The sequence below is a fragment of the Homalodisca vitripennis genome, chromosome 2 (genome assembly GCF_021130785.1).
Source record: "Homalodisca vitripennis isolate AUS2020 chromosome 2, UT_GWSS_2.1, whole genome shotgun sequence".
NCBI classification, from domain to species: domain Eukaryota; kingdom Metazoa; phylum Arthropoda; class Insecta; order Hemiptera; family Cicadellidae; genus Homalodisca; species Homalodisca vitripennis.
Genome location: NC_060208.1, coordinates 100,761,473 through 100,781,896, shown reverse-complemented (window position 1 = coordinate 100,781,896; position 20,424 = coordinate 100,761,473). Strand labels below are relative to the sequence as shown.

General features: G+C 33.7%; 1 protein-coding gene across 1 annotated transcript in view; it reads left to right on the top strand.

Moving 5' to 3' along the window:
• The first annotated feature begins 7,542 nt into the window (after positions 1-7,542).
• LOC124354448 (pyridoxal-dependent decarboxylase domain-containing protein 1) overlaps positions 7,543-20,424 on the top strand; it is a 57,278-nt gene continuing 44,396 nt past the window's right edge. The window contains 2 exon segments of the mRNA XM_046804896.1: positions 7,543-7,644; positions 13,224-13,379. Coding sequence (XP_046660852.1) covers positions 7,609-7,644; positions 13,224-13,379 — 192 coding nt within the window. The 5' untranslated portion in view covers positions 7,543-7,608.

Here is a 20,424-nt window from a genome sequence, read left to right as displayed (position 1 = left end):
CATTTTGTCCATTCTTATTGAGAGGCTCTTCCATCAAGTTAAAGTCTAAGGTAGAGAGCCTGGGCGTTACCCTTGATAGGATCCTGAACTGAAGACCCCATCTGGAAAGAGTTGTCACTACAGAGAAATTGTCTTTAATTCAATGCAGACGTGCAATATGTAGGTCTTAATGACGTAATCCGAAGCTTTTGTAATGGCTTTATGCCTCTGTGATTAGACCTGCAACCAAGTTTGGGACTGTCATCTGGTGCCCAAAAACGGATGGAAGAATGGCGGTAGATAGTCTGGCTAGCATCTAAAGGATGGCTTGTTTTACTATCTCTGGGGCCTTTTAAAGTGCGCTAAGCGCTGCTCTAGACTGTTTCAACCTCGCTCCCCTGGAAATTGTCAATCGAGCTATGGCCAAGAGGAGTGTTTACTCCCTGTAGCAGACGGGTCTTTGGTCAGCCTAGGGTTGCAATAGGGCACTACAAAAACAACATCCTAATTCAGGAAAATGCTCTGCACATGATATCGGATCAGATGCCACAAAGATTTTCCTTCAACAAACCCTTCAGGATTGTCATAACTTCTAGGGAGGCTTGGTTGGAGGAAAAGAAACATCTTCCACCAGCGGATCTTGAATGGTTTACAAATGGCTCTAAAACAAAAAACGGCACAGGCGCTGGAATTTTGGGGGTGAGACCATGTAAGGAGCTGTCCGTCCCTATGGGGCCTTACCCCACAACCTTTCTAGCATAAGTCACAGCCATGATGGAATGTTCTCATGAAAATCTTCATATGCAGTATATGAGTAAGACGATTAGCATTTTCACATATCGCTGGGCAGTATTAAAGGCGTTGAACTCTCGTGTGTTGAACTTCAAACTTGTCTTGGATTGTTATCCAGTCGTTTCTTCCCTTGGCAGAATGAACAGTATGACGGTTTGTTGAGTGCGTCGTTATAAGGGGATCTCTCAGAACGAAAGAGCTGACGCTCTGAGCGACTTGGACTTAGTGTCTAACATTATGGTACCTCATCCTTTTTGTAGTATGTCTAGGCGTGACTCCTTTAAGGTTGTCTAGGCGTGGGTTCACGCTGAACATGAGGGAAGGTGGAGACTGCATCCGGGTCTAAGAATGAGCACAATGGTACTACAGTCGCCTTTTCCCAGGGTGGTGTTATGACCTTAAGTTGATCGGTGTTTTCTCGTGTTATGGGTCTGATTATGGGACATGGCCACACGAGGAATCAATTTCATAGAGTAAGCATTCTCCGGGAGGATCCACTTTGTAGAATGTGTGACGAGCAAGAGGAAAAACCTGCTAAACACATACAGTTCACAGTTCAACAATTTTTGTTTGTACAATATACTACAATAAATTCATATTGTCATACAGGAATGTGTGATGTGCTGAACACCTGCTTTTGGCTGTTCTGCAATAGCAAGGGAGCGATACTTCATCTTTGGCAATAGGTCGCCCCTTACAAGAAGAAGTTTATAGCTGAAGGAACGTTATGTATTTTTCTAAATAGTTCAGTTCTTTAGAAAAACACTTTTTAATAACACCTTTCTGAAGTGTTCGTATACATTTTCAGACATGACTGTAAGTATATACCTATTTGTTAAATATTTTGAAATAGTTTGTGTGTTTCTACAGTCATTAGCATTAATGAACCGTAGAGTTTTTATCATAATTTATAACAAGAATAATATATAAGTGTAGGCCTAATATCGATTAAAATATCTCAGATATACCCAGGCCCGTGTTATCAGATGCACGGGCTATATTGTTCTTATTGTCATACACAGAGCGGCAAGATTTGAGAGGCGGCAAAATGTTACATTTTGTTTTTTATATTCCTAATAAAATATGTGTAGAGCATAAAAATAATTATAATACGTTAAGGTTACCATTATTAATCATTAGGTATACCACTTTAAGGTTCTTTTAATTAGGGCCGGGCACCATAAAATACATAGGTTAGTTTATACCAACAGCATTGCTCTAGGTGGAATACATCACCGCCCGTCGAACTGCTTACCGCTCTACTACTCTCGGATCAAAAAGTATAGAAAACCGAGTTTGAGCATACTACCAGTTTGAACCACGAACTAACTAGTAAAACTACAACTAAATCATTCAAATTTAGCTTATTCATTTCTACGTCTAGACATATTAAAAATAATTTACAAACAATAACTTGTATTTTTAGTTCTATAGCAACTACAAAGGGTGCAGGTTTTAGGCAATTTTCAACCTAACTTTAAGTATAAAAATTTGTATCTCGGAAATATGTGATCTGATTGTTTTAAAAATAATTATTACAAGTGTAATATTTCTTAGTATGTGATTTTAAATTATTTTGTAATCACTAACTTGATCAGGAGGTTTAAAAAATCTGTATTGGTCACGTTATGGAGTTCTTGAAGTCATTATCCTCGGCGAGTAATTTTGTGAACCTCTATTCAAAACTCTAAGTTTTAACTTAGGTTTCATTAAACAGTTTTTGTTGAAACACGCAAACCATCAGACTGCCAAGGGCTAGTGTTGCAACGATCATGCGCGGCTCACCTGCGCTCAGGATTGCAAGAAGAAGCAGACATACATAGTGCTTTAATATATTTGACCATTTCTCTTAAGGACTTTGGTCCAGCAAAGCAGGTTTAAAAATTGATTGCTTTCTAAGAAGCCTTTTTCAAATATTTTACATAAATTGTAATATTTTAATTGTATGTATGTGCAGCAGTGCTTTGCTTTCAAAGAGACAAAAAAACATTCTAAGTTTTAATTAAGTAGTTGACTATTTTGCCCATGTACAAGGTACAAGAGATTCGTACTTAAGTAAACCATAGGTTATTTTGAAATTAAAAGAGAAGCTTTTGAAATCTAACAAGTTTTTAACTTTCAACGTAAATATTGTTATGGTTGTAATAATCCTTGATTATGAGTCCTTATCAGGAGGTATCATTTTCAAGGATATAATCGAATGGAAATAAATATGTCAAATACAAATGTCTTGGTGTTTTTTTTTTCCTTTTAGTTATGCAAATTTTATAACTGGCTTTAACTGTTGAGTATTGAAGAAATATAATTTATAGAAAACCACACAGTAAAAATATGTTAGATGCATGTTAAATAATAGGTTTGTTCCTTGTTCATGAGGTATGAATTAATGCATATATTATTGTACGGGGTTGACTGGTTGATGGGGGGAGAGAACGAGTAGAAGGTTTGGGGTAAAGGGAAGGTGGTGAACAACTGATTGCACAGGAGCGCACAATTACTAAATACGGGCATGGATATACCAATTTATTTAATGCTTGTTTGTTTGTTAAGATATAAAATTATTGTAATGCTGACTGTAATTGTTTATAGGCTAACCTAAAAATTGTAATTGCGTATTTCTATAAAAATCGACATTATAACAAATATACATACTGTGTATGGCTATGCGATTGTATTATAGTTATTGGAGTATAATATTACTAGAATATTAATTTTTAATGAATATCAAAATTTTAATGTTTTTAAAAACAATTTAAAAATATTATTTAATTCCTTATATCAGTAGTTTCTTTGTATAGTTAGTCATAAAACTACCTACTTATGCAAATATATGACTAAAATAAGAGCTTAATAGATAAACTTATCAACATAATTGTTTATATCAGCTTAAAGAAATGCATCTATTCTGTTTATGAGCCCAAGATATAAAACGTTGGAGTTCACTTAGTTGCCATAAACCTAACATGAAACATAAGTTTTTACATAATTATAATACCTAATATTGCGAACATCTGCACATCAAAGCAAGTAGAGTAAAATTAGTTCTTGGTAGGGTCAATCTCGTAATAGATCACATTAAATTGGCGCCAAAGATAGGAAGAGAAGTACATCCCGTTTCCGGTGAGCTAGGGAAGGTACAGTTCGAGGACTTTAGCTGTGCGCGTGACCTTCAGTGTGTGGTTATAGGCGGGAGGGGTGGCGGGGTAGCATTATGCGCTGCGTCCCGAAAACATTTCCTGTGACTCATGGGTAAAACCCTCCTTTCAGGAATCGTATTGGCCCAAATAACTCATCACACTCGCTACAATTAGTCTGTTTTGTGACAGTGCTGATTGTGGTGGAATTAAATAATAAGAGAATACCAAATAATAGCAATAATAGGACTTATCCTTGTTTTTCAGTTGCTATAGTGTTGTTTAATGTGTTTTTGAAAATATGTATTTGTTAATACTAATCTGCAAATCTAAATCGTGAGCTTAAAGTCGTTAAAGAGACTGTTGCGCCTTCATCTCAGCGGCTAGCACGTAAACGCAACCCGCCACACAGATAGCGTGTATTTGTTGAAAGGGTAGTATTAGGGCCCTATGAGCACAGCTAAATTCCTCCAACTGTACTACAGTGCAAGAGTGAGCTGAAATCAAATTTTGTCACCGACGTTTAACATTGAGTTTACGCTCTTTAATTTTATTTTTTGTTAATTTATGACAATACTAGATAATTTCGATATAATGTTTATTAGCACAAGTTTTATAAACTATAAGTGGATTAATATTTAAAACCTAAAATATTTTCCCTATAATAATTGAACTCCGTTGAACAATCTCCTACAACTACTCATTAGGACATAAATAAGCCTTCAGGCACAGACTCTAGTCTAACAGGTTTGTCATAACTGTCTTATACAGAATATTATTCAAGAGATAGTAGATCCTTGTATTCGGTGTTTTCACAAAACAATTCAGAATTAATATTACGGTATTATATAGTATTACTTTATTCCAAAGTATCAGGTAAACCGGAAATTATTTCAATATTGCAAAGAGATTTGTTTAAAACGTATATATATATATATATATATATATATATATATATATATATATATATATATATATATATATATATATATATACTCACTGTGTTGAATAGAAGAAAACAAAAGAACCATTTTTTCACTTCTATATTTCGGGGGATTTAATACCCCCGTCTTCAGGAAGTTTTAAATAAAGATTAATAGAAAACTATAACAGTAAACAAGAATATTAAGAAAACATAAATGTAAACACAGTGCATAACATTTGATAAAGTCCAGCTGACGTGAAAGTTTTGTAATTTAATCTTGTTGGAACAGTTGATTTTTATAAACGATGGAATACAACTTGTAAATTATGACAAATGTTGAGTCTATTAAAATTATTTAAAACGTTATCTTAAATTTAGACTAAATGAATGTTTTGTCTTCAACATGATTTGATGAGCTTGCTCCATGTGCTTTAATTTTATCCTGTTGTAGTTTTCATCAGGGCATGGTGGTAGTTGGTGTATTCCTTTTAATTTAAAACACTCCTCAATTTTGTCTTGTTTATGTTCTAGACAATGTCTTGCCAATGGTTTATCTTCATCTTTATGGAAAATGTCAAACCTATGCCATGTCATACGGATTCTTAAATAATTCGATGTTTGGCCAATATATTGTTTGGAACAAAACTTACAATTAATTTACTATATTACATTTTTGGAATTATAGTCAATGTTGCCAATTATCTACTACCAACATCTACTATGTAGTGATTATTGAGATAACATAAAAAGACACTGCCCTCTAGGCTCGGTAGTGAAATGTGAAAATAAAATTGTTTGGGGTCAAAATGGCCCCACCAGGGCATTTAAGGGTTGATATTGGTTCCTAAATAAATACAAAAATAATTAAGGTCATTTCATAATGTTGAGTGGATTTTATTATTGTCAAAGTTTACTTAATTTAAGATGTGTTTAATAGTTTTCTGTAATATAATTTATAATAGCCGCCTCCGTCGTTTGCGGTTAGATAGCGCATTACCACAATATTTCAAGCAAAACAAGTTTTAGCGTAGGATGCATTATCTTCTCATAGAATGATACATTTAATTGTCCAAAGCTGAAACAAAAAATTTTAGTTTCAATTTTGAATTTTTCCTTGCACCCTACAGACTCACAATGTGGCCTTGCCGCAATGTTGGCAGACTCCATGCTGGAAGAGGTCTATTCAACAAAATTTCTTAGAATACACCTGGATTAAGGGTTGACATGGAATATTCACATCAATGCTGTCTGTGCCAAGCTATCCTCAGGCATTTATGTTTTGAGATAGTTAGCTAAATACTGCCCAATTTAGGTGGTGATTACGGCGTATTATGGCCTCATTTACCCACACTTCTCTTATGGAGCAGTGCTTTGGGGAGCGCGTGCAAAAACAGATTTCATGAGGATATTCCGGCTTCAGAAAAAAGCTGTTCGAATAATCGCCAATTTAAAACCCCGAGAGTCGTGCAACAACGCTTTCAAACCCTGCAACTTATGACACTCCCAAGTTTATGAATGTTGGAAACCATGTTTTGTATGTCTAAATGCGCCTTAAGATTCATAGGTACAAGACTAGGGGCAGAGAAGACTAGCGAACTGGAAGACACAAGATGGTAGTTCTTGAACACTTGACCTCACAAGCGGGTGTTCACTTCATTAACAGATTCTATCATCTGCCAGATTCTATTAAAATGCCCCGACGCTTAAAGATTAAAGTAAAAACTCGCATAAAACGCTGATTGATGATTTCGGCGAGTTTCTGGCATATAACTTGGAGACCGGCCATTTGGCTGACTAACATCGGAGCTGGGACTGGGATTGGAAATTTGGCGAGTGGTTGAATAGAATACATTTATAAAATAATTATATTATATTCTATCACTCTAATAAATGTCAATTAATAATAGACAATTATTCTAATTATACTTAATGTACTTTTGTTTATATATATATATATATATATATATAATATATACATATATATATGTGTGTTAATGTTAATATATATATATATATATATATATATATATATATATATATATATATATAAATGCTTGGCAACCACTACCCTGCTGGCACAGTTCAACGGGCCCGCGGGCCGAACTGATGCACGTTACACACGAGTTGTGTCTACACACGGTCGCAGTCACGAGATGACGGGCCGATAAATAAATAAATAAAAATCCGGCATAGCCGAGATTTGCTCTCTAAAGAGCGGCAGTGAGGGTGGCACTGCTTCAGGGAGTGCTTGGCAACCACTACCCTGCTGGCACAGTTCAAGAGGCCCGCGGGCCGAACTGATGCACACATCACACACGAGTTGTCTAAAAGACGCGCGCCCGGATATATATATATATATATATATATATATATATATATATATATATATATATATATTATATATATACACACACACACACACACACACACACACACACACACACACACACACACACACACACACACACATATATATATATATATATATATATATATTAACAAAAGTATAAGTACTTTTGTTAAAGTATATTATATATATATATATATATATATATATATATATATATATATGCATAATATGTAATATGTACAGTGATGTTCATATAGATCATCAAGTGCACTTCAAATCTATGCACATGTATATGTATGTATGTTTGATGTTAAGTTTTCTTCGTTGATCGCTGGATATGTTGGTTAATCTGGTGCCACGATGGTCGACTGACACACCGGCGTAACTAAAGCAAAAACATTGAATTTGTATTGTGATAAGGAAGAAAGATGGATACAGGCACTGGGGATCACGGTAATAATTCCGTAAGTATGTCTTAATAAAATGAACAATACCGGTAAATTCAATGTGCTGCACAATAATTTTATCTAAAACAATCCATCTGCGGTGTTGTTTACATTATTCGTAGGAAATATTAAATAAGCCTAGAATCATTACCAATGATAGGTTAGTTTTAATTGCTAACTTATAAAATATTGTATATATCAGTAATAAAATCCTAATGTAGGAAATTGTGTATAATAATTGATCCATGTTATTATAAAGTACTTGCAAGACCTATTATTTGGTTAGGTTTATGCTTATATAACAAAATGACTGGTCAATATTCAAGTGATAGCACAAATAAGAGCTCACATGAAATATCTAAATAAGCTGAAATTTAATTTGCATAGTTATATGGCCAAGCATTTTAGTATAGAGTTTTGTAAATATCACCTGAGTTTTGTATATAAACTATCTACACCATTAAACATAGACTTTTACATCCACACAAGGTTATAGTAGTATTATGTTGTGTCCATCTAGACACTGCACTGCTGAGTACTCAAAATCATAACATTTAATACTATAGCTATAATAGTATTGACCACATTCACTACGGTACCAAAAGTGTAATAATTGTGATGTGTACCCACATTTAACGCTGTGCCACTCTGCAGTTAAGTATAAGTTGCAGTTAAATGTAAGTGTACTCTACTGTAAGCTATTGAATATTTTAACCCAAAAAGTGTGGTAATAGCATATGATATGTTCTTAGAACTAGCTAAAAGTTGTGTGGTAGGAGTATAAGATTAAACTTTATTCTGGGCCACGGATTACAACAAGTGGACCAGATTTTTACATTGATTAGTATTATTATCAATGTTTAATGTGTCAAGTAACAACTATTTATGCTCGTCTACCATTAACAGCAAATTAAATTGAAAATAAAAGATATGAAAATAAAAGTATTTAATGTACAATTAACAAAGATTCTAAACACATTTAACTTAATAGGACTAGGCCTATATCAATGAAACCAATACAGGGTAAATGTAAAATTAACAGCTGGTGTTGCAAAAGATGAGCATTGTGTTATTAATCTATTGCCATTGCCTTCCTTAACATAACAATGGATGTTAGCAAGGGGATAAAACATTAAATGTGGATCTACTTTTCTCACACGGAATATAATATTTCTTTGTTCTATATCTGTATTGGTTGTCAGGTGGTCTTGTGATCGTGAGCCCACCCCTTGCTGCTGACATCAGCTGTTACGCCATCTTTGGATACGTATAAGAACAATAATGCTGAAATAAGGGGAATGTGACTGAAATAAAAACAGTTTTTGTTAATTTAGACTTTCTAAGAATCAAAGATCATATCGGCCTGACATAATTGCCTCCGTCCATCAGCGTGGGCTACATACGAAAAACATCCCTTGAGGTAGTACAGTCACTAAGATATCAAATTCTAGATAGGCTGATTACAAATTTAATGCCTTTGGCTATTTTTGCTATCTAGGAATCACAACTTGATAAAGCAAACAAATATTCTAATTTCACCTAACCATAACTTCCTAGGCCTACTATCTAAATAAGAAAAGTAGATCCACAGCTAATATTCTAAAATTCAGTATTTGTCATTTTCATCCCCTAAAACCTTATATTGTTTTGTTCAGGAGGATGATTGCAATAGGTTAATAACGTGAATCTTGGTTATCAGTGTGGCTCGAAGTAAATTTGAAAATAATGGAAACAAATTTAACCAAACGAATAAATAGTGCCCAAAATAAACATGCAACTTTAATAAAATAGCAAAACTAATGTAGCCATACTTATTTGTACTTCTAGAAAGTCTTACAGTTTACTTACAAACCACCTGGTACAGACCGTAGCACCGTGCTTGGCGCGTAGGGAGGGAAGCGAGCGAGAGACTCAGACTTCTTCCCCTACATTTCCCCTCCCGTGCCGTCGCGGTAAGACGTATGTACAGTCCACTCTGTTCTTTGCCCGTTACAAACTCCTTATAGTCAAGCTTACACATGAATTCTGACAACTGCGATAATTTAATATAATTTGACGTATACTGTTGTTTACTCCACATACTATTATATACAGGGTTCTACAGCCATCATTCTAGAAATAGTTTCAATTACATAAAAGGGTTTTTTTAGCCTACCGGTTTTCATTAGCAAACCCTTGTAATAATTTAAAGTTTTAACCATGTATTTTACAGCACATTCTTACTAATTAAATGCGATATTTAAAAACAATAAAACATCAAACAAAAACTTATAAAAGTGTAAATTAAGCGTTTAACTTAATCGCTCACATTTACAGTTATTTATGTTATACAATAATAAAATAATACCATGTAATTTAATCGCCCAGCTCTTCGATTCCAGACAGATTTCCGTCTGCGGCATTGCTGTCCTCAGATTCCAGGAAGTCGTCTTCTTCACTTGAATCCTCACCAGGATTGATAACGAAAGATTCGATAACATTTTCAATTGGTCCTTGATTCCCTATAAATTCTAATTCCTTTTGCTTTACATGTTCACATATTTTTTTTCCATGTATCAACCATTATAGACTCAAACTTATCATTTACCAATTTTATGACTTCATCCATTTTAAAACGTACATTGTGAGCCCCAACCCAATTTTTTACTTTAACCCAGATAAATTCGATGGCATTTAGTTCTGGATGATAAGGAGGTAGTCTAAGGACTACATGTCCTTTTTCACCTAAAAGCTCATCAATAACATATCTTTTGAAGGCTGGTTTGTTAGCTTTTATAATCTCATAAAGTTCTACCTTTAACATAGTGTGTGAATATGGAATATTATTTTCAAGTAACCATGCTTGCATATCACATTTCCTTGAATTTGAATTAGGACTTTTATCAATTTCCACGTTGTGATAGGAAGCGTTGTCACTTATTAGAACGCTCCTAGGCGGTAAGTTTGGAATTAATTTTTCTGTCAACCATTTTTTATAATTTTCATGATTCATATTATCATGGTAGTCTCCTTTTTTGTGATGAGGTAAAAATTATCCACAATACGCCTGACAACACCCAAATTAGTTGTCTAACCCTGTCACTCTTTTAGGTAAGATTCTATTTTTATTTGGCGTTTCGAAAAATGTGCCAGATACTTCTACTTTTTTCCTCTCGCTTTTAATTCTTGTCACTGTCCTTTCTGAAACTCCAGTGGCAGCACTTACTCTTGCATTAACTTTCTTAACGTCAATCAAAAACTGGTCAGCATCGGCTTCGGCTTTCATAAATTTTGCTACATTAGATACTATTTCTCGAGTTTGGCTCTTTTTAACCTTATTCACTAATTTTGAACTAAATAGTTCGTTGCCTTGATCAGCCATCACTAATTGCTAAAATAATACAACGTACTGTCGCATATAAACAAAACAATCACAAATTGTCAGACACTACTAAACAGAACGACGCAGCAGAAGACAGACTGAACGAAACGAATGCGACCTGTGACTGTACTGCACCACGTGGCCGGGCGAAGAGGGGGATAGGCTTCTCTGCGCATGCGTCAGCCGCACGCCATTCACCAAACGGCTATCTATACCTTTTGATCACTTAAAAATAACTTTTAAAAATTAAAAAATAACACGATGATTACACGACGAACTCATACTCTCATTCTTAAAAACCACAACAACCAATTACACAGGAATAAATTAATTCTCTAATATTTTAACTGCTCACGTAATCCACACTCAAACATATAATTTTGGCATTAAAAACTAATTGACGGTATATTACATGGTACATCAATGGACACCATAGTTATACATGAGGCAGTAAAAGTTACTGCACGAGACAGTTGTTGGTGCAGTATTACTGTTCTGTCCACTGAACACAATAAGCTATGGATCACAGATAATGTTGAAAATCATAGATAACAAAAGCACACTATACAAATATAAACACAAAATGACATTTCTGTTTCAATTATTATAAAACAGTTATTTGTAAAGTATATATAGTTGATCATGAACAAAATATGTTTATAACATTAAAATTTTGATTGGTAACTCTGGTCATTACCTTCACTGATACCCAAAACAGGAATTAGAACTTGTTGGAAAGTCTTTTAGATGCTCTCTCTCTCTATCGCTTTATGTAGCAATACTCAATCACTTTTATAAAGTGCACGTACTAATAATAATGCTTATTAAGTTATAATTTGTAATTATATGCTGAAATAAAACCAGACATTCTGTACAATTCTCCAGAAATGTAGAAAGATATACTGTTTATTTCAGTGTGAAAATTGTGGTGGTTTATTAATAGTGGTTTAATTGTAACGAGAACCTTTGAATTTGTAACCCTTAAAATTTGCTCATTGTTGAATGGTTTTGGAGCATATAAAACATTGTCTTTAACTATAGAATATAATATTCTAATTATTTATTCTTGAAAAAAGATAAAAAATATTTGCTTGAAAGGAAAGATGTATAGCATGAACCAGACCACCTGGGCCACTCATTGTTGTGGCATAACATCAAAAGATAGCAACCCCATTTCAACTGTATCTCCCATACTTTGTGGCCAAAGAATTCAATAAATTTATTTTAAACCTCCCAAAAAATCTGTAAGTGGTATTTTTTGGGTGGTGGGGGTTTGTTCTTAGGAAATGTTAATATGAGGCATGTGGTACCTCATTTATAGGTCTCTTGACACATATATTTTTTTTATTCAGTTTATCTTGCTGTAAATGTACAGGGTGTTTAAAAAAAGTTAAGAATTTTCCCACTGTTGGGGCCTGCACTAATCAATTTCTCCTGGTCAAAAAACTCAGGAGGACACAAAAGATAAAAATTCTTAGGGGCTATTTCTAAAATTGATCAGACATACATGCAATGGATATTTTTGACAGTTCAAAAATCTTTGTTTGTACAATATACTACAAGAAATTCTTACTGTCATATAGGATGTGCTGAACATCTGCTCTTTGGCTGTTCTGCAATAGCAAGGGAGCATTACATCATCTTTGGTAGTCTGGATAAGGGTGGTGAATTTTCCCAGGAGGACCTGATCGGTTGTTTTTGGTGGTTTGTAGAACTGCTGAAACCATAGACTGGTCGATCTCATGGTGTGCTTCTGGAGCGCACAAAAGGCCCTTGAGACTTTAGTGCATGGCAATAGGCCAGCCCATAGAAGAAGAAGAAAGCGATTCATGTGGACACAGTAGTAGTAACAACGCAACGATTCGATCTTTTATAATTTTGCCGCTCCTACAATTTTGCCCCCTGGCACAAACAACCCCCCCCTGCCGCGGTTAGCTGTGGCTCTGAGAATAAGCTTTAGTTCTGTAGTTTTAATCATTGATTATGTACCAGTTGTATATTACATTGTGGTAACCGATAACGTATTGTACAATATATATTTGTCTATTGTCTATTTTCTGTTATATCTTAAATAGTTAACATTATTAAGATTGATCCTAAGCTATAAATTGTAAACTGAAATATTTTTTTTTAACGAAAGGGTTAATGTTACTATTATAGATGGGTTTCAAAATATTCAGTATTAAAATATTGTATGGATTTGGTTTTAATTTGAATTTTATGATTTGGTTTCCAGCAGAAAAGTGTGGTGGGTGAAATTGAGTTCCAAGTGTCCCAAGTGATTGGACGGCTAGAGGAGGCTGTAGAGGGCAGAACTACAGTAGCGCCCCCCCAAGCCCTCCCAGGTACCTTGCCTACACGCACCGATGAAGACATCTTCACCCAGCTGGAGGTATGATGTGCTGTCCAGGGATTGATACAAGGTTTATTGGCTATTTTAAACATATTTTTTAGCAATGTGTCTTCTAAATAAATATTTGGTACCCTAAATAATTACTCTTTGTTTAGTTGTAAACAATGAGTGAAGTTAAGTATTTTGTGTACTCAAATATCAAATTTTATAAATCAAACTAACCATGAATGTAATGAAAAATTATTGTTATCTATAGAATGTTACTAGTACTTAGAGCACATTGCTATAGTAATGTTAGCAAGAAATAAATAAATGAATGCTATGTATCTCTACATATGGAGTCATCTGTATTTTATTATATTTATTAATTAAAAATTTTTTTAAAGGATAAAGAACAAAATTGAAACTGTGTATGCATTAAGTTACATTCTAGTTCATTCATTTTATGCATGCATATATACACATCTTTCACATGCACACTCACTTATAAACTCTTATTACATATTTAGTCCTTGAACATCGTTGTTTTAGTGTTTACATTGACCCCTACTGTAGACTTTTTTGAATAATGCTAGCATAAAAACACAGAAGTTCAGTAAAGCCTCAATATATTAGCTGATTATAATAAGATCTTCATGTTTTCACTAATATACTCATGAAACTCGTAAATCTACAATATTTTTATTGTATAATTATTTTGGTATATTGTACATTTAAAAGCTATTATTACTGCGAGACATCATAGAACCATAGTCCAATACGATTCCTAATTATTGAAAAAAGTTTTTGTTCTAGTTCTTTTAGTCCTAGTTTGAGTTTAAAATGAAATTAATGAGCAATGGTTTTTCAAGGTATAAACCTATAGTAGTACAAAACCTATAATTATAATTATTAACAAGAGATAATATAGAACAAAAGGCTGTGTGGTCCTTATCAATAAGTCAGATCAGTACACAGGTCTGCATCCATTTGTGTTATATTCTAAAAATTAAAACTGTCACGTAACCAGTCGTTCCATTTGCATACTTAGTAACTATTTGGGGCACAACTTTTCAGTTGTTCATGCATTTCTACATCATATGATAAAGTTTTTAAAAGAAACAATATCTAAGGTATAAGAAATTAATATAAAAATAAGAATTTTTTAAACCTCTGCTACCATAAAATAAGTTTTGGATTTGAAGCTGAGGGCATTTTTTTTTTCCTCCTTCCATGGCAAAAATTCATGCGATGGAGTTATTAACGAGAAATTAATAAAGCACCTTTACAATGATCTACTTCAAACCAAATTCCTACGGTTGATATGACCATATTTTGCAAAGGGAATTATTAAAGTAAATTATTTCCTCGTTAAGAAAGAATAGATAATAATACACATTCCAACACTTCAAATCAGATTTGATAATGATCTACCAATAAAAGGTACAAGGAGGTTTCATAAATCATGTAGCATTATAGAAAACTTAATTAGGTGCTATTACATCAGAAACAGCGATTTATGAAGATCATAGGATCAGTAAAATTTCCTAATTTAGAGTAAGAATAAATTATGTATGCGTTTATGATGAACAGTGGTGGCTTGCAGACATTGAAAAAGCAAGTTTGGAATTTAATGATATATTTGTGAAGTTTTATCAACCAGCTAGACCACGAACATATTTAAAAAAATCAACCAACGATAGTTTGGATCCCACTAGGGAACGTACTGAGAAAACTTCCATTGCTTGAACTTACTACAACTACTGGAAGATCATATTCTATTTCATAAAAGCTATTCGAAGAAAGTGTGCTTCTAAATAATCATATAAGTTAAAATAAGGTGAGGTATGTCAACGTAACACATGTGTGGTTTTTAATATTTAATTGAATAAAAAAATATATTTTTTGTGATTTTTGCTTATTTTGAGACCTTACACACATGTATTAACACGTTCGCTGCTAAAAATCCCTATATAGAGTTCCCTATATGCTGAAATGTTTTAAATAAGGTGAGGTATGTCAACGTAACACATGTGTGGTTTTTAATATTTAATTGAATAAAAAAATATATTTTTTGTGATTTTTGCTTATTTTGAGACCTTACACACATGTATTAACACGTTCGCTGCTAAAAATCCCTATATAGAGTTCCCTATATGCTGAAATGTTTTAAATATATTTTTACTTACTTTTGGATGAAATATGATAGAAATATATGAAAATTACTCATAAATCACAAAAGTTATCACTCTCTACCATTTTAGGAATGCGGTAACTATGGTTACCACTAGCTCCTGAGGACAGTCTTCCTTGCCAGCTGGAAACTAGTTACCACTCGCACTAGGGAACGCCCTTTTATGGCAGTGGGAATATTCCAAATAAATACTTGTAGCTAAGTAAATTGTATTTTATTTTTTTTAGACACATATAAACAATATTTATATGTAAATTTGAAAACCAAAATGAATGAAAAAGTTTATAAAAATATGAAAAAGTTTATATAAATCTCCGCTAACTCACTCAAATTCAGTTATTATTTACAAATATGTGGTGAGTAATTATAACAAAATATATTTAAATGTTTACTTGAAATGATACAAAAAATATTGTAGTACATAAGTTTATAAAAATGTATTCCAATCCAGTTGTGAGCGCTCCTTTGGCGTGGGTTGTCTCGTAATCAGGACCCTCAACTTCCGAGTCCGTCTGGTACTCCACATCCCATCGTCATCCTCATCGTTTGAACTCAATACTGGGCTCTGTTGTACGCTTTGAACTTGGTTATTGTACACCACTTGGTCCCGGGGGAAGATGCATTGTGTTGCACAACCACTTACTACTATAAAAACTTGAAAAATCGTTAAAAATAATGAAAAAGTATAATGTGAAAACGAAGTGCATAAAAATGCGGAAAAAGTACCTCCCGAGGAGCGAGAAATACATCGTTGTGATAGCTCGAGTGCTGGCCGCACACTGACCTCATTTCAGAACAAAGGCTCTGTGATAACCACAGTTACCCCCCGCTCCTAGCGCAGCGTAGCAGCGGTAACCAGAGTTACCGCTCGCGGCAAACATGTTAATAAATCATTTTAAACAATATTCCATCTTAACTTTACATACTTCCCAATAACACCTTCATTTGAGTAATTTGCATTATGATATTGGCAAAAATGTATTTTTCTTTACTTTTGAAAATTCATAATTTTGCTCTGAGTCAAATATCAAAGTTGAAATTCCTACACTACTTTAGTATCATATATGCTGTACAAAAATCAGATTTTATACCATATCCCACCAGAGTCATAGGGCTTCAAACTTTAACCCTTTGAACGCCGATATAAATTTAGTATTTTTTCAGATTACCCTCATTTAACCCTTTAAGCGTCATGAAAAATTAGACCTGATCTTTGATAAAGTTACATTTTTTAAAAATTTCCAATGTGTAAAGTTAAATTTATTTTCGTTTCTGTATGTCAAAATATAGTTATTTAACGGTAAATAAAATTTGTTTATCCCTTTTTGGATTTCCTAGGCTAATTTTTAACTTTTGAGAATAACGTAAAATAGCAGTGTAGTTGTCACTTATATTTTTATTATTTATTCAGTAAGTATGGGAATGAAACACAGTTTTATAGATAAACATATACTATATTACAAACTAATAAAATTAGAAAAATACAAAAGTATACAAAGAGTGTTTATTTGGTGGCGGGGTGTCACAAATAACATTCCGCGAGTCTCCCGCAAGCCACTGTTATCGCGTGGACTTTGAACCTTCTTATCGCTCGGCAAACTGTAGGACAGCGTTGCGGGGCTTGAATTATATTTCTTGCTTTCTGATAACATCCTTATGACCGTAGTAAAATATTAAAAAGTTTGGGGTTGACCAAGTAAATGCTCAGAATTACCAAATCTTCAAATTCCGAATCGTCTGGATTCGCCATTCACACGAATAATGGTAAAAAACATTAAATAAATACTGGAAACTGCTGTATATAATATGAATAATTTACTTTAAAAAGAATAGGACACGATAGAAAATTAGTGATAACCGAAATACATATGCATGTACCGGACGCTTCTCACTAACTGGCTAGATGCCTTGACGGGAGCTCCCGTCAATGACTTTGTGAAAGGCGCGGAGCCACGCCCGCTAGACAGTGTTTGGCCAATTAGAAGCAACTGCCACTCCCATTGTAACAGAATTCGAGGCAGGGCAACCCGTCTGTATGTCGCATGACTACTAGAACCATCTAGCAGCAAAATATTCAACTAACATAGCAGTAAGAAAATAAAGAAAGCAAAAACGCGGATCCACGGCAATAACGTTTTGAGCTTGTAGTGGCCCTCCGCGGATCCGTGTCAATTACGCTGGAAAGGTTAATGTGAAAAAATAAAAATGAAAATTCCTTAAAGCTATTTTTTTAATTCATTCCTAATGACTAATAGTCACACACAAAAATAAATTTTACAATAATGTAATACTTGCATTAAAATAATCACATTTTTTCATAATAATGGAATATTTCAAATTCAGGTTACAGAGTAATCAAATACATGTGATGAAAAATATGAAAACTACTGTATGTACAAGGATAAGAAAACAAATAAAGTGTAATATGCTGATCTTGATTAGTTTTATAAGTTCTGATAATAATAGATTTAGGCAGTTGTACGGTAAACTTCAAAACAAAAATCGGGATGAAGCCATGGGGTCTCGAGACATGACTTGCAGCCATAATTACACTACAGAAAAGAAACAATAAAAACTTTATTATAACACCTAAAACATGGTAACAATAACTTTTTACAACTGTTTGTATAAAGAATGACTACCCAAGAACACTTCCCAAAGGCAAAATGTGTGCTCCACTGACAGTCGGTAATGGCAGATAGTATCGTCATCGGCGTTCAGACGGGAGTGGAAGAACAGCTGCCAGCAAGAAAACAATTTATTGTTTACCTACTGCGGCCAGCTGACAGCTACAACTGGATTATTTGGTCAAGCAAGTGCATTACTTAGTATCGTGGCCTATGTATTGAACTTATAAACTTCAAAAACAGTAATAAAATATATTTTTATCGATCGGCGGATTTTTTTGTCTTTGGCGTTATAAGACCAAAAAACATCGCGGATTATTCCGTCTACGGCGTACTAAGGGTTAAAACATTTTTAAAATATGTGATTAAGAAAATTTATAAACAAATTAAGGCATTGTGTTTTAAGGTAGAAACTCTATTTTATGTTAGTAGCTATGCCATCTAACTGAAAAAAAGTTTGAACAATGATAAATCACCCCTTCTTTGTTTTTTAAGCTTCCGGAAAGGTAGATTTCCTAATTTTTAACACCAAACTTTTGAAGTAATTTTGGGTACAAAACTATGCATTTAGAGCTATAAAGAAGATAACAAATATTGTAGAAGAGATCTTTCTGAAAAGAATGGGATTGGTTTCACGGCTCTAGCATAATCTAATCCAGAGATAATCAATTTAATGCTAATGTCTGTAAAGCCAAGAATTGCCGAATTCTTGTAAAAAAATAAATGGCTGCCACACATACGGTGAAAGATAAAATTCTTTAAAAACTACTTTTGTATCTCTTATGAGTATGATAAAAACATATAAAAATGAAAATGTTTTTAAATGGTCTAGCAACCATCATTAGATCACTTCATATGGATTGACCCAATACCTATTAATAAAGGCAAATTTAGTGTTGTTCACTCTCAGGAAATAAAACAATTTTCATAACCAATCATCAACAGTTGCTATTTGTAATGGTATTCAAATTATTATGTTTTATTCGTACAAGTGAATTACAGTTGATTAAATTTGTTTAATTAATTTAATTAACCTTTTCATAAAAGGTATTAAAACAAATCTTAATATATACAGAGTATAGTAGTTTTATTCTACCTCCACAGAATGCATAAAATCACGTTTTTAGAGGTTATGTTTTTTTTTTTATTTAAATCAAGGAATTGTGCACTCAAAAGAACTTCTTTTTCAGCCTCGGAACGAGGTAATTTCCTATGTAAGAACTCGTTCCTCAAATGTCTCAGTATTAAAATCAAGTTATCACTCATGAACTTAAGATGCATCATCCTATCTCTCCTTTGATTACCTTTACTGTAGAGGTCTTTCAATATTTTTTCAATTTTTGACTCTACACTAATAAGATTACAGGCAAACTGTACTCTCACTGTATTCTCTGGAGGAGGAATAGCAGAATCCAAATTAATAGTATCGAAGAAAACTTGTTTCACACGCTGATCTTCAGCTTCTGCAATCAGAGGATCCACACGTGGCACTTCTTGTACAACTCCTCGATCTGCTGTAATTGTGATTTTCACTTCCCTATTCTTTTTAGCACTGCCTACACCGGCTAACAGCCAATCCATAAAATGATCATCATCTCTAAAATATCCTCGCTGGTTATCTGCCATGACCAAATTTAATGTTTTTACAGACAATACTCCTGTGTCATCCAACAATTGAATATTAGTTTAATGAGTTTTAATTTCTCCAAAAACAGTACTCATTTTTAAGTAGAAATCTCTAATTTCTCGAGTTTGGTTTTTCTTGTAATAGCTATACTCTTTCCTTCTTTTTCTGATATTAAACTTATCCAGCTCATTTCCTTTACTCTTTCCTCCAATTCTAACTAACTTAGAAGTAACAGGCAAAAGACCTGCTAAAAATTGGTCTTTTACCAATTAAGCGTTTGTAAAGCAGGCTACCAAAATGAGACAGTTAGTCCTATACCAGATACTGACATTGTTTCTGTATACAGAATATATCCAGATACAAATATTGTTTCCGTAAGATTCCATGCGCCAACCTCACCATCACGTTTCAGTACTTGAAAGTTTTTATGAGTACACACTTCCTATTGGTCTTATGTGTACCCTGATCATCCTCTATTTGGATTTGCATGCATTACATCTGTCCACTTCAGTTCAAAACCATTTCAAAAGAATCCACTTCTTTTGAGGAAGGTTTGTACCACCCAATCTAGTCATTGGAGCAGATATCAGAAACTTGATCTGTCCTTTAAAAAAAATTCCAGAAGAGACCCCAGTTAGCATTTGATGAAAATCCCTC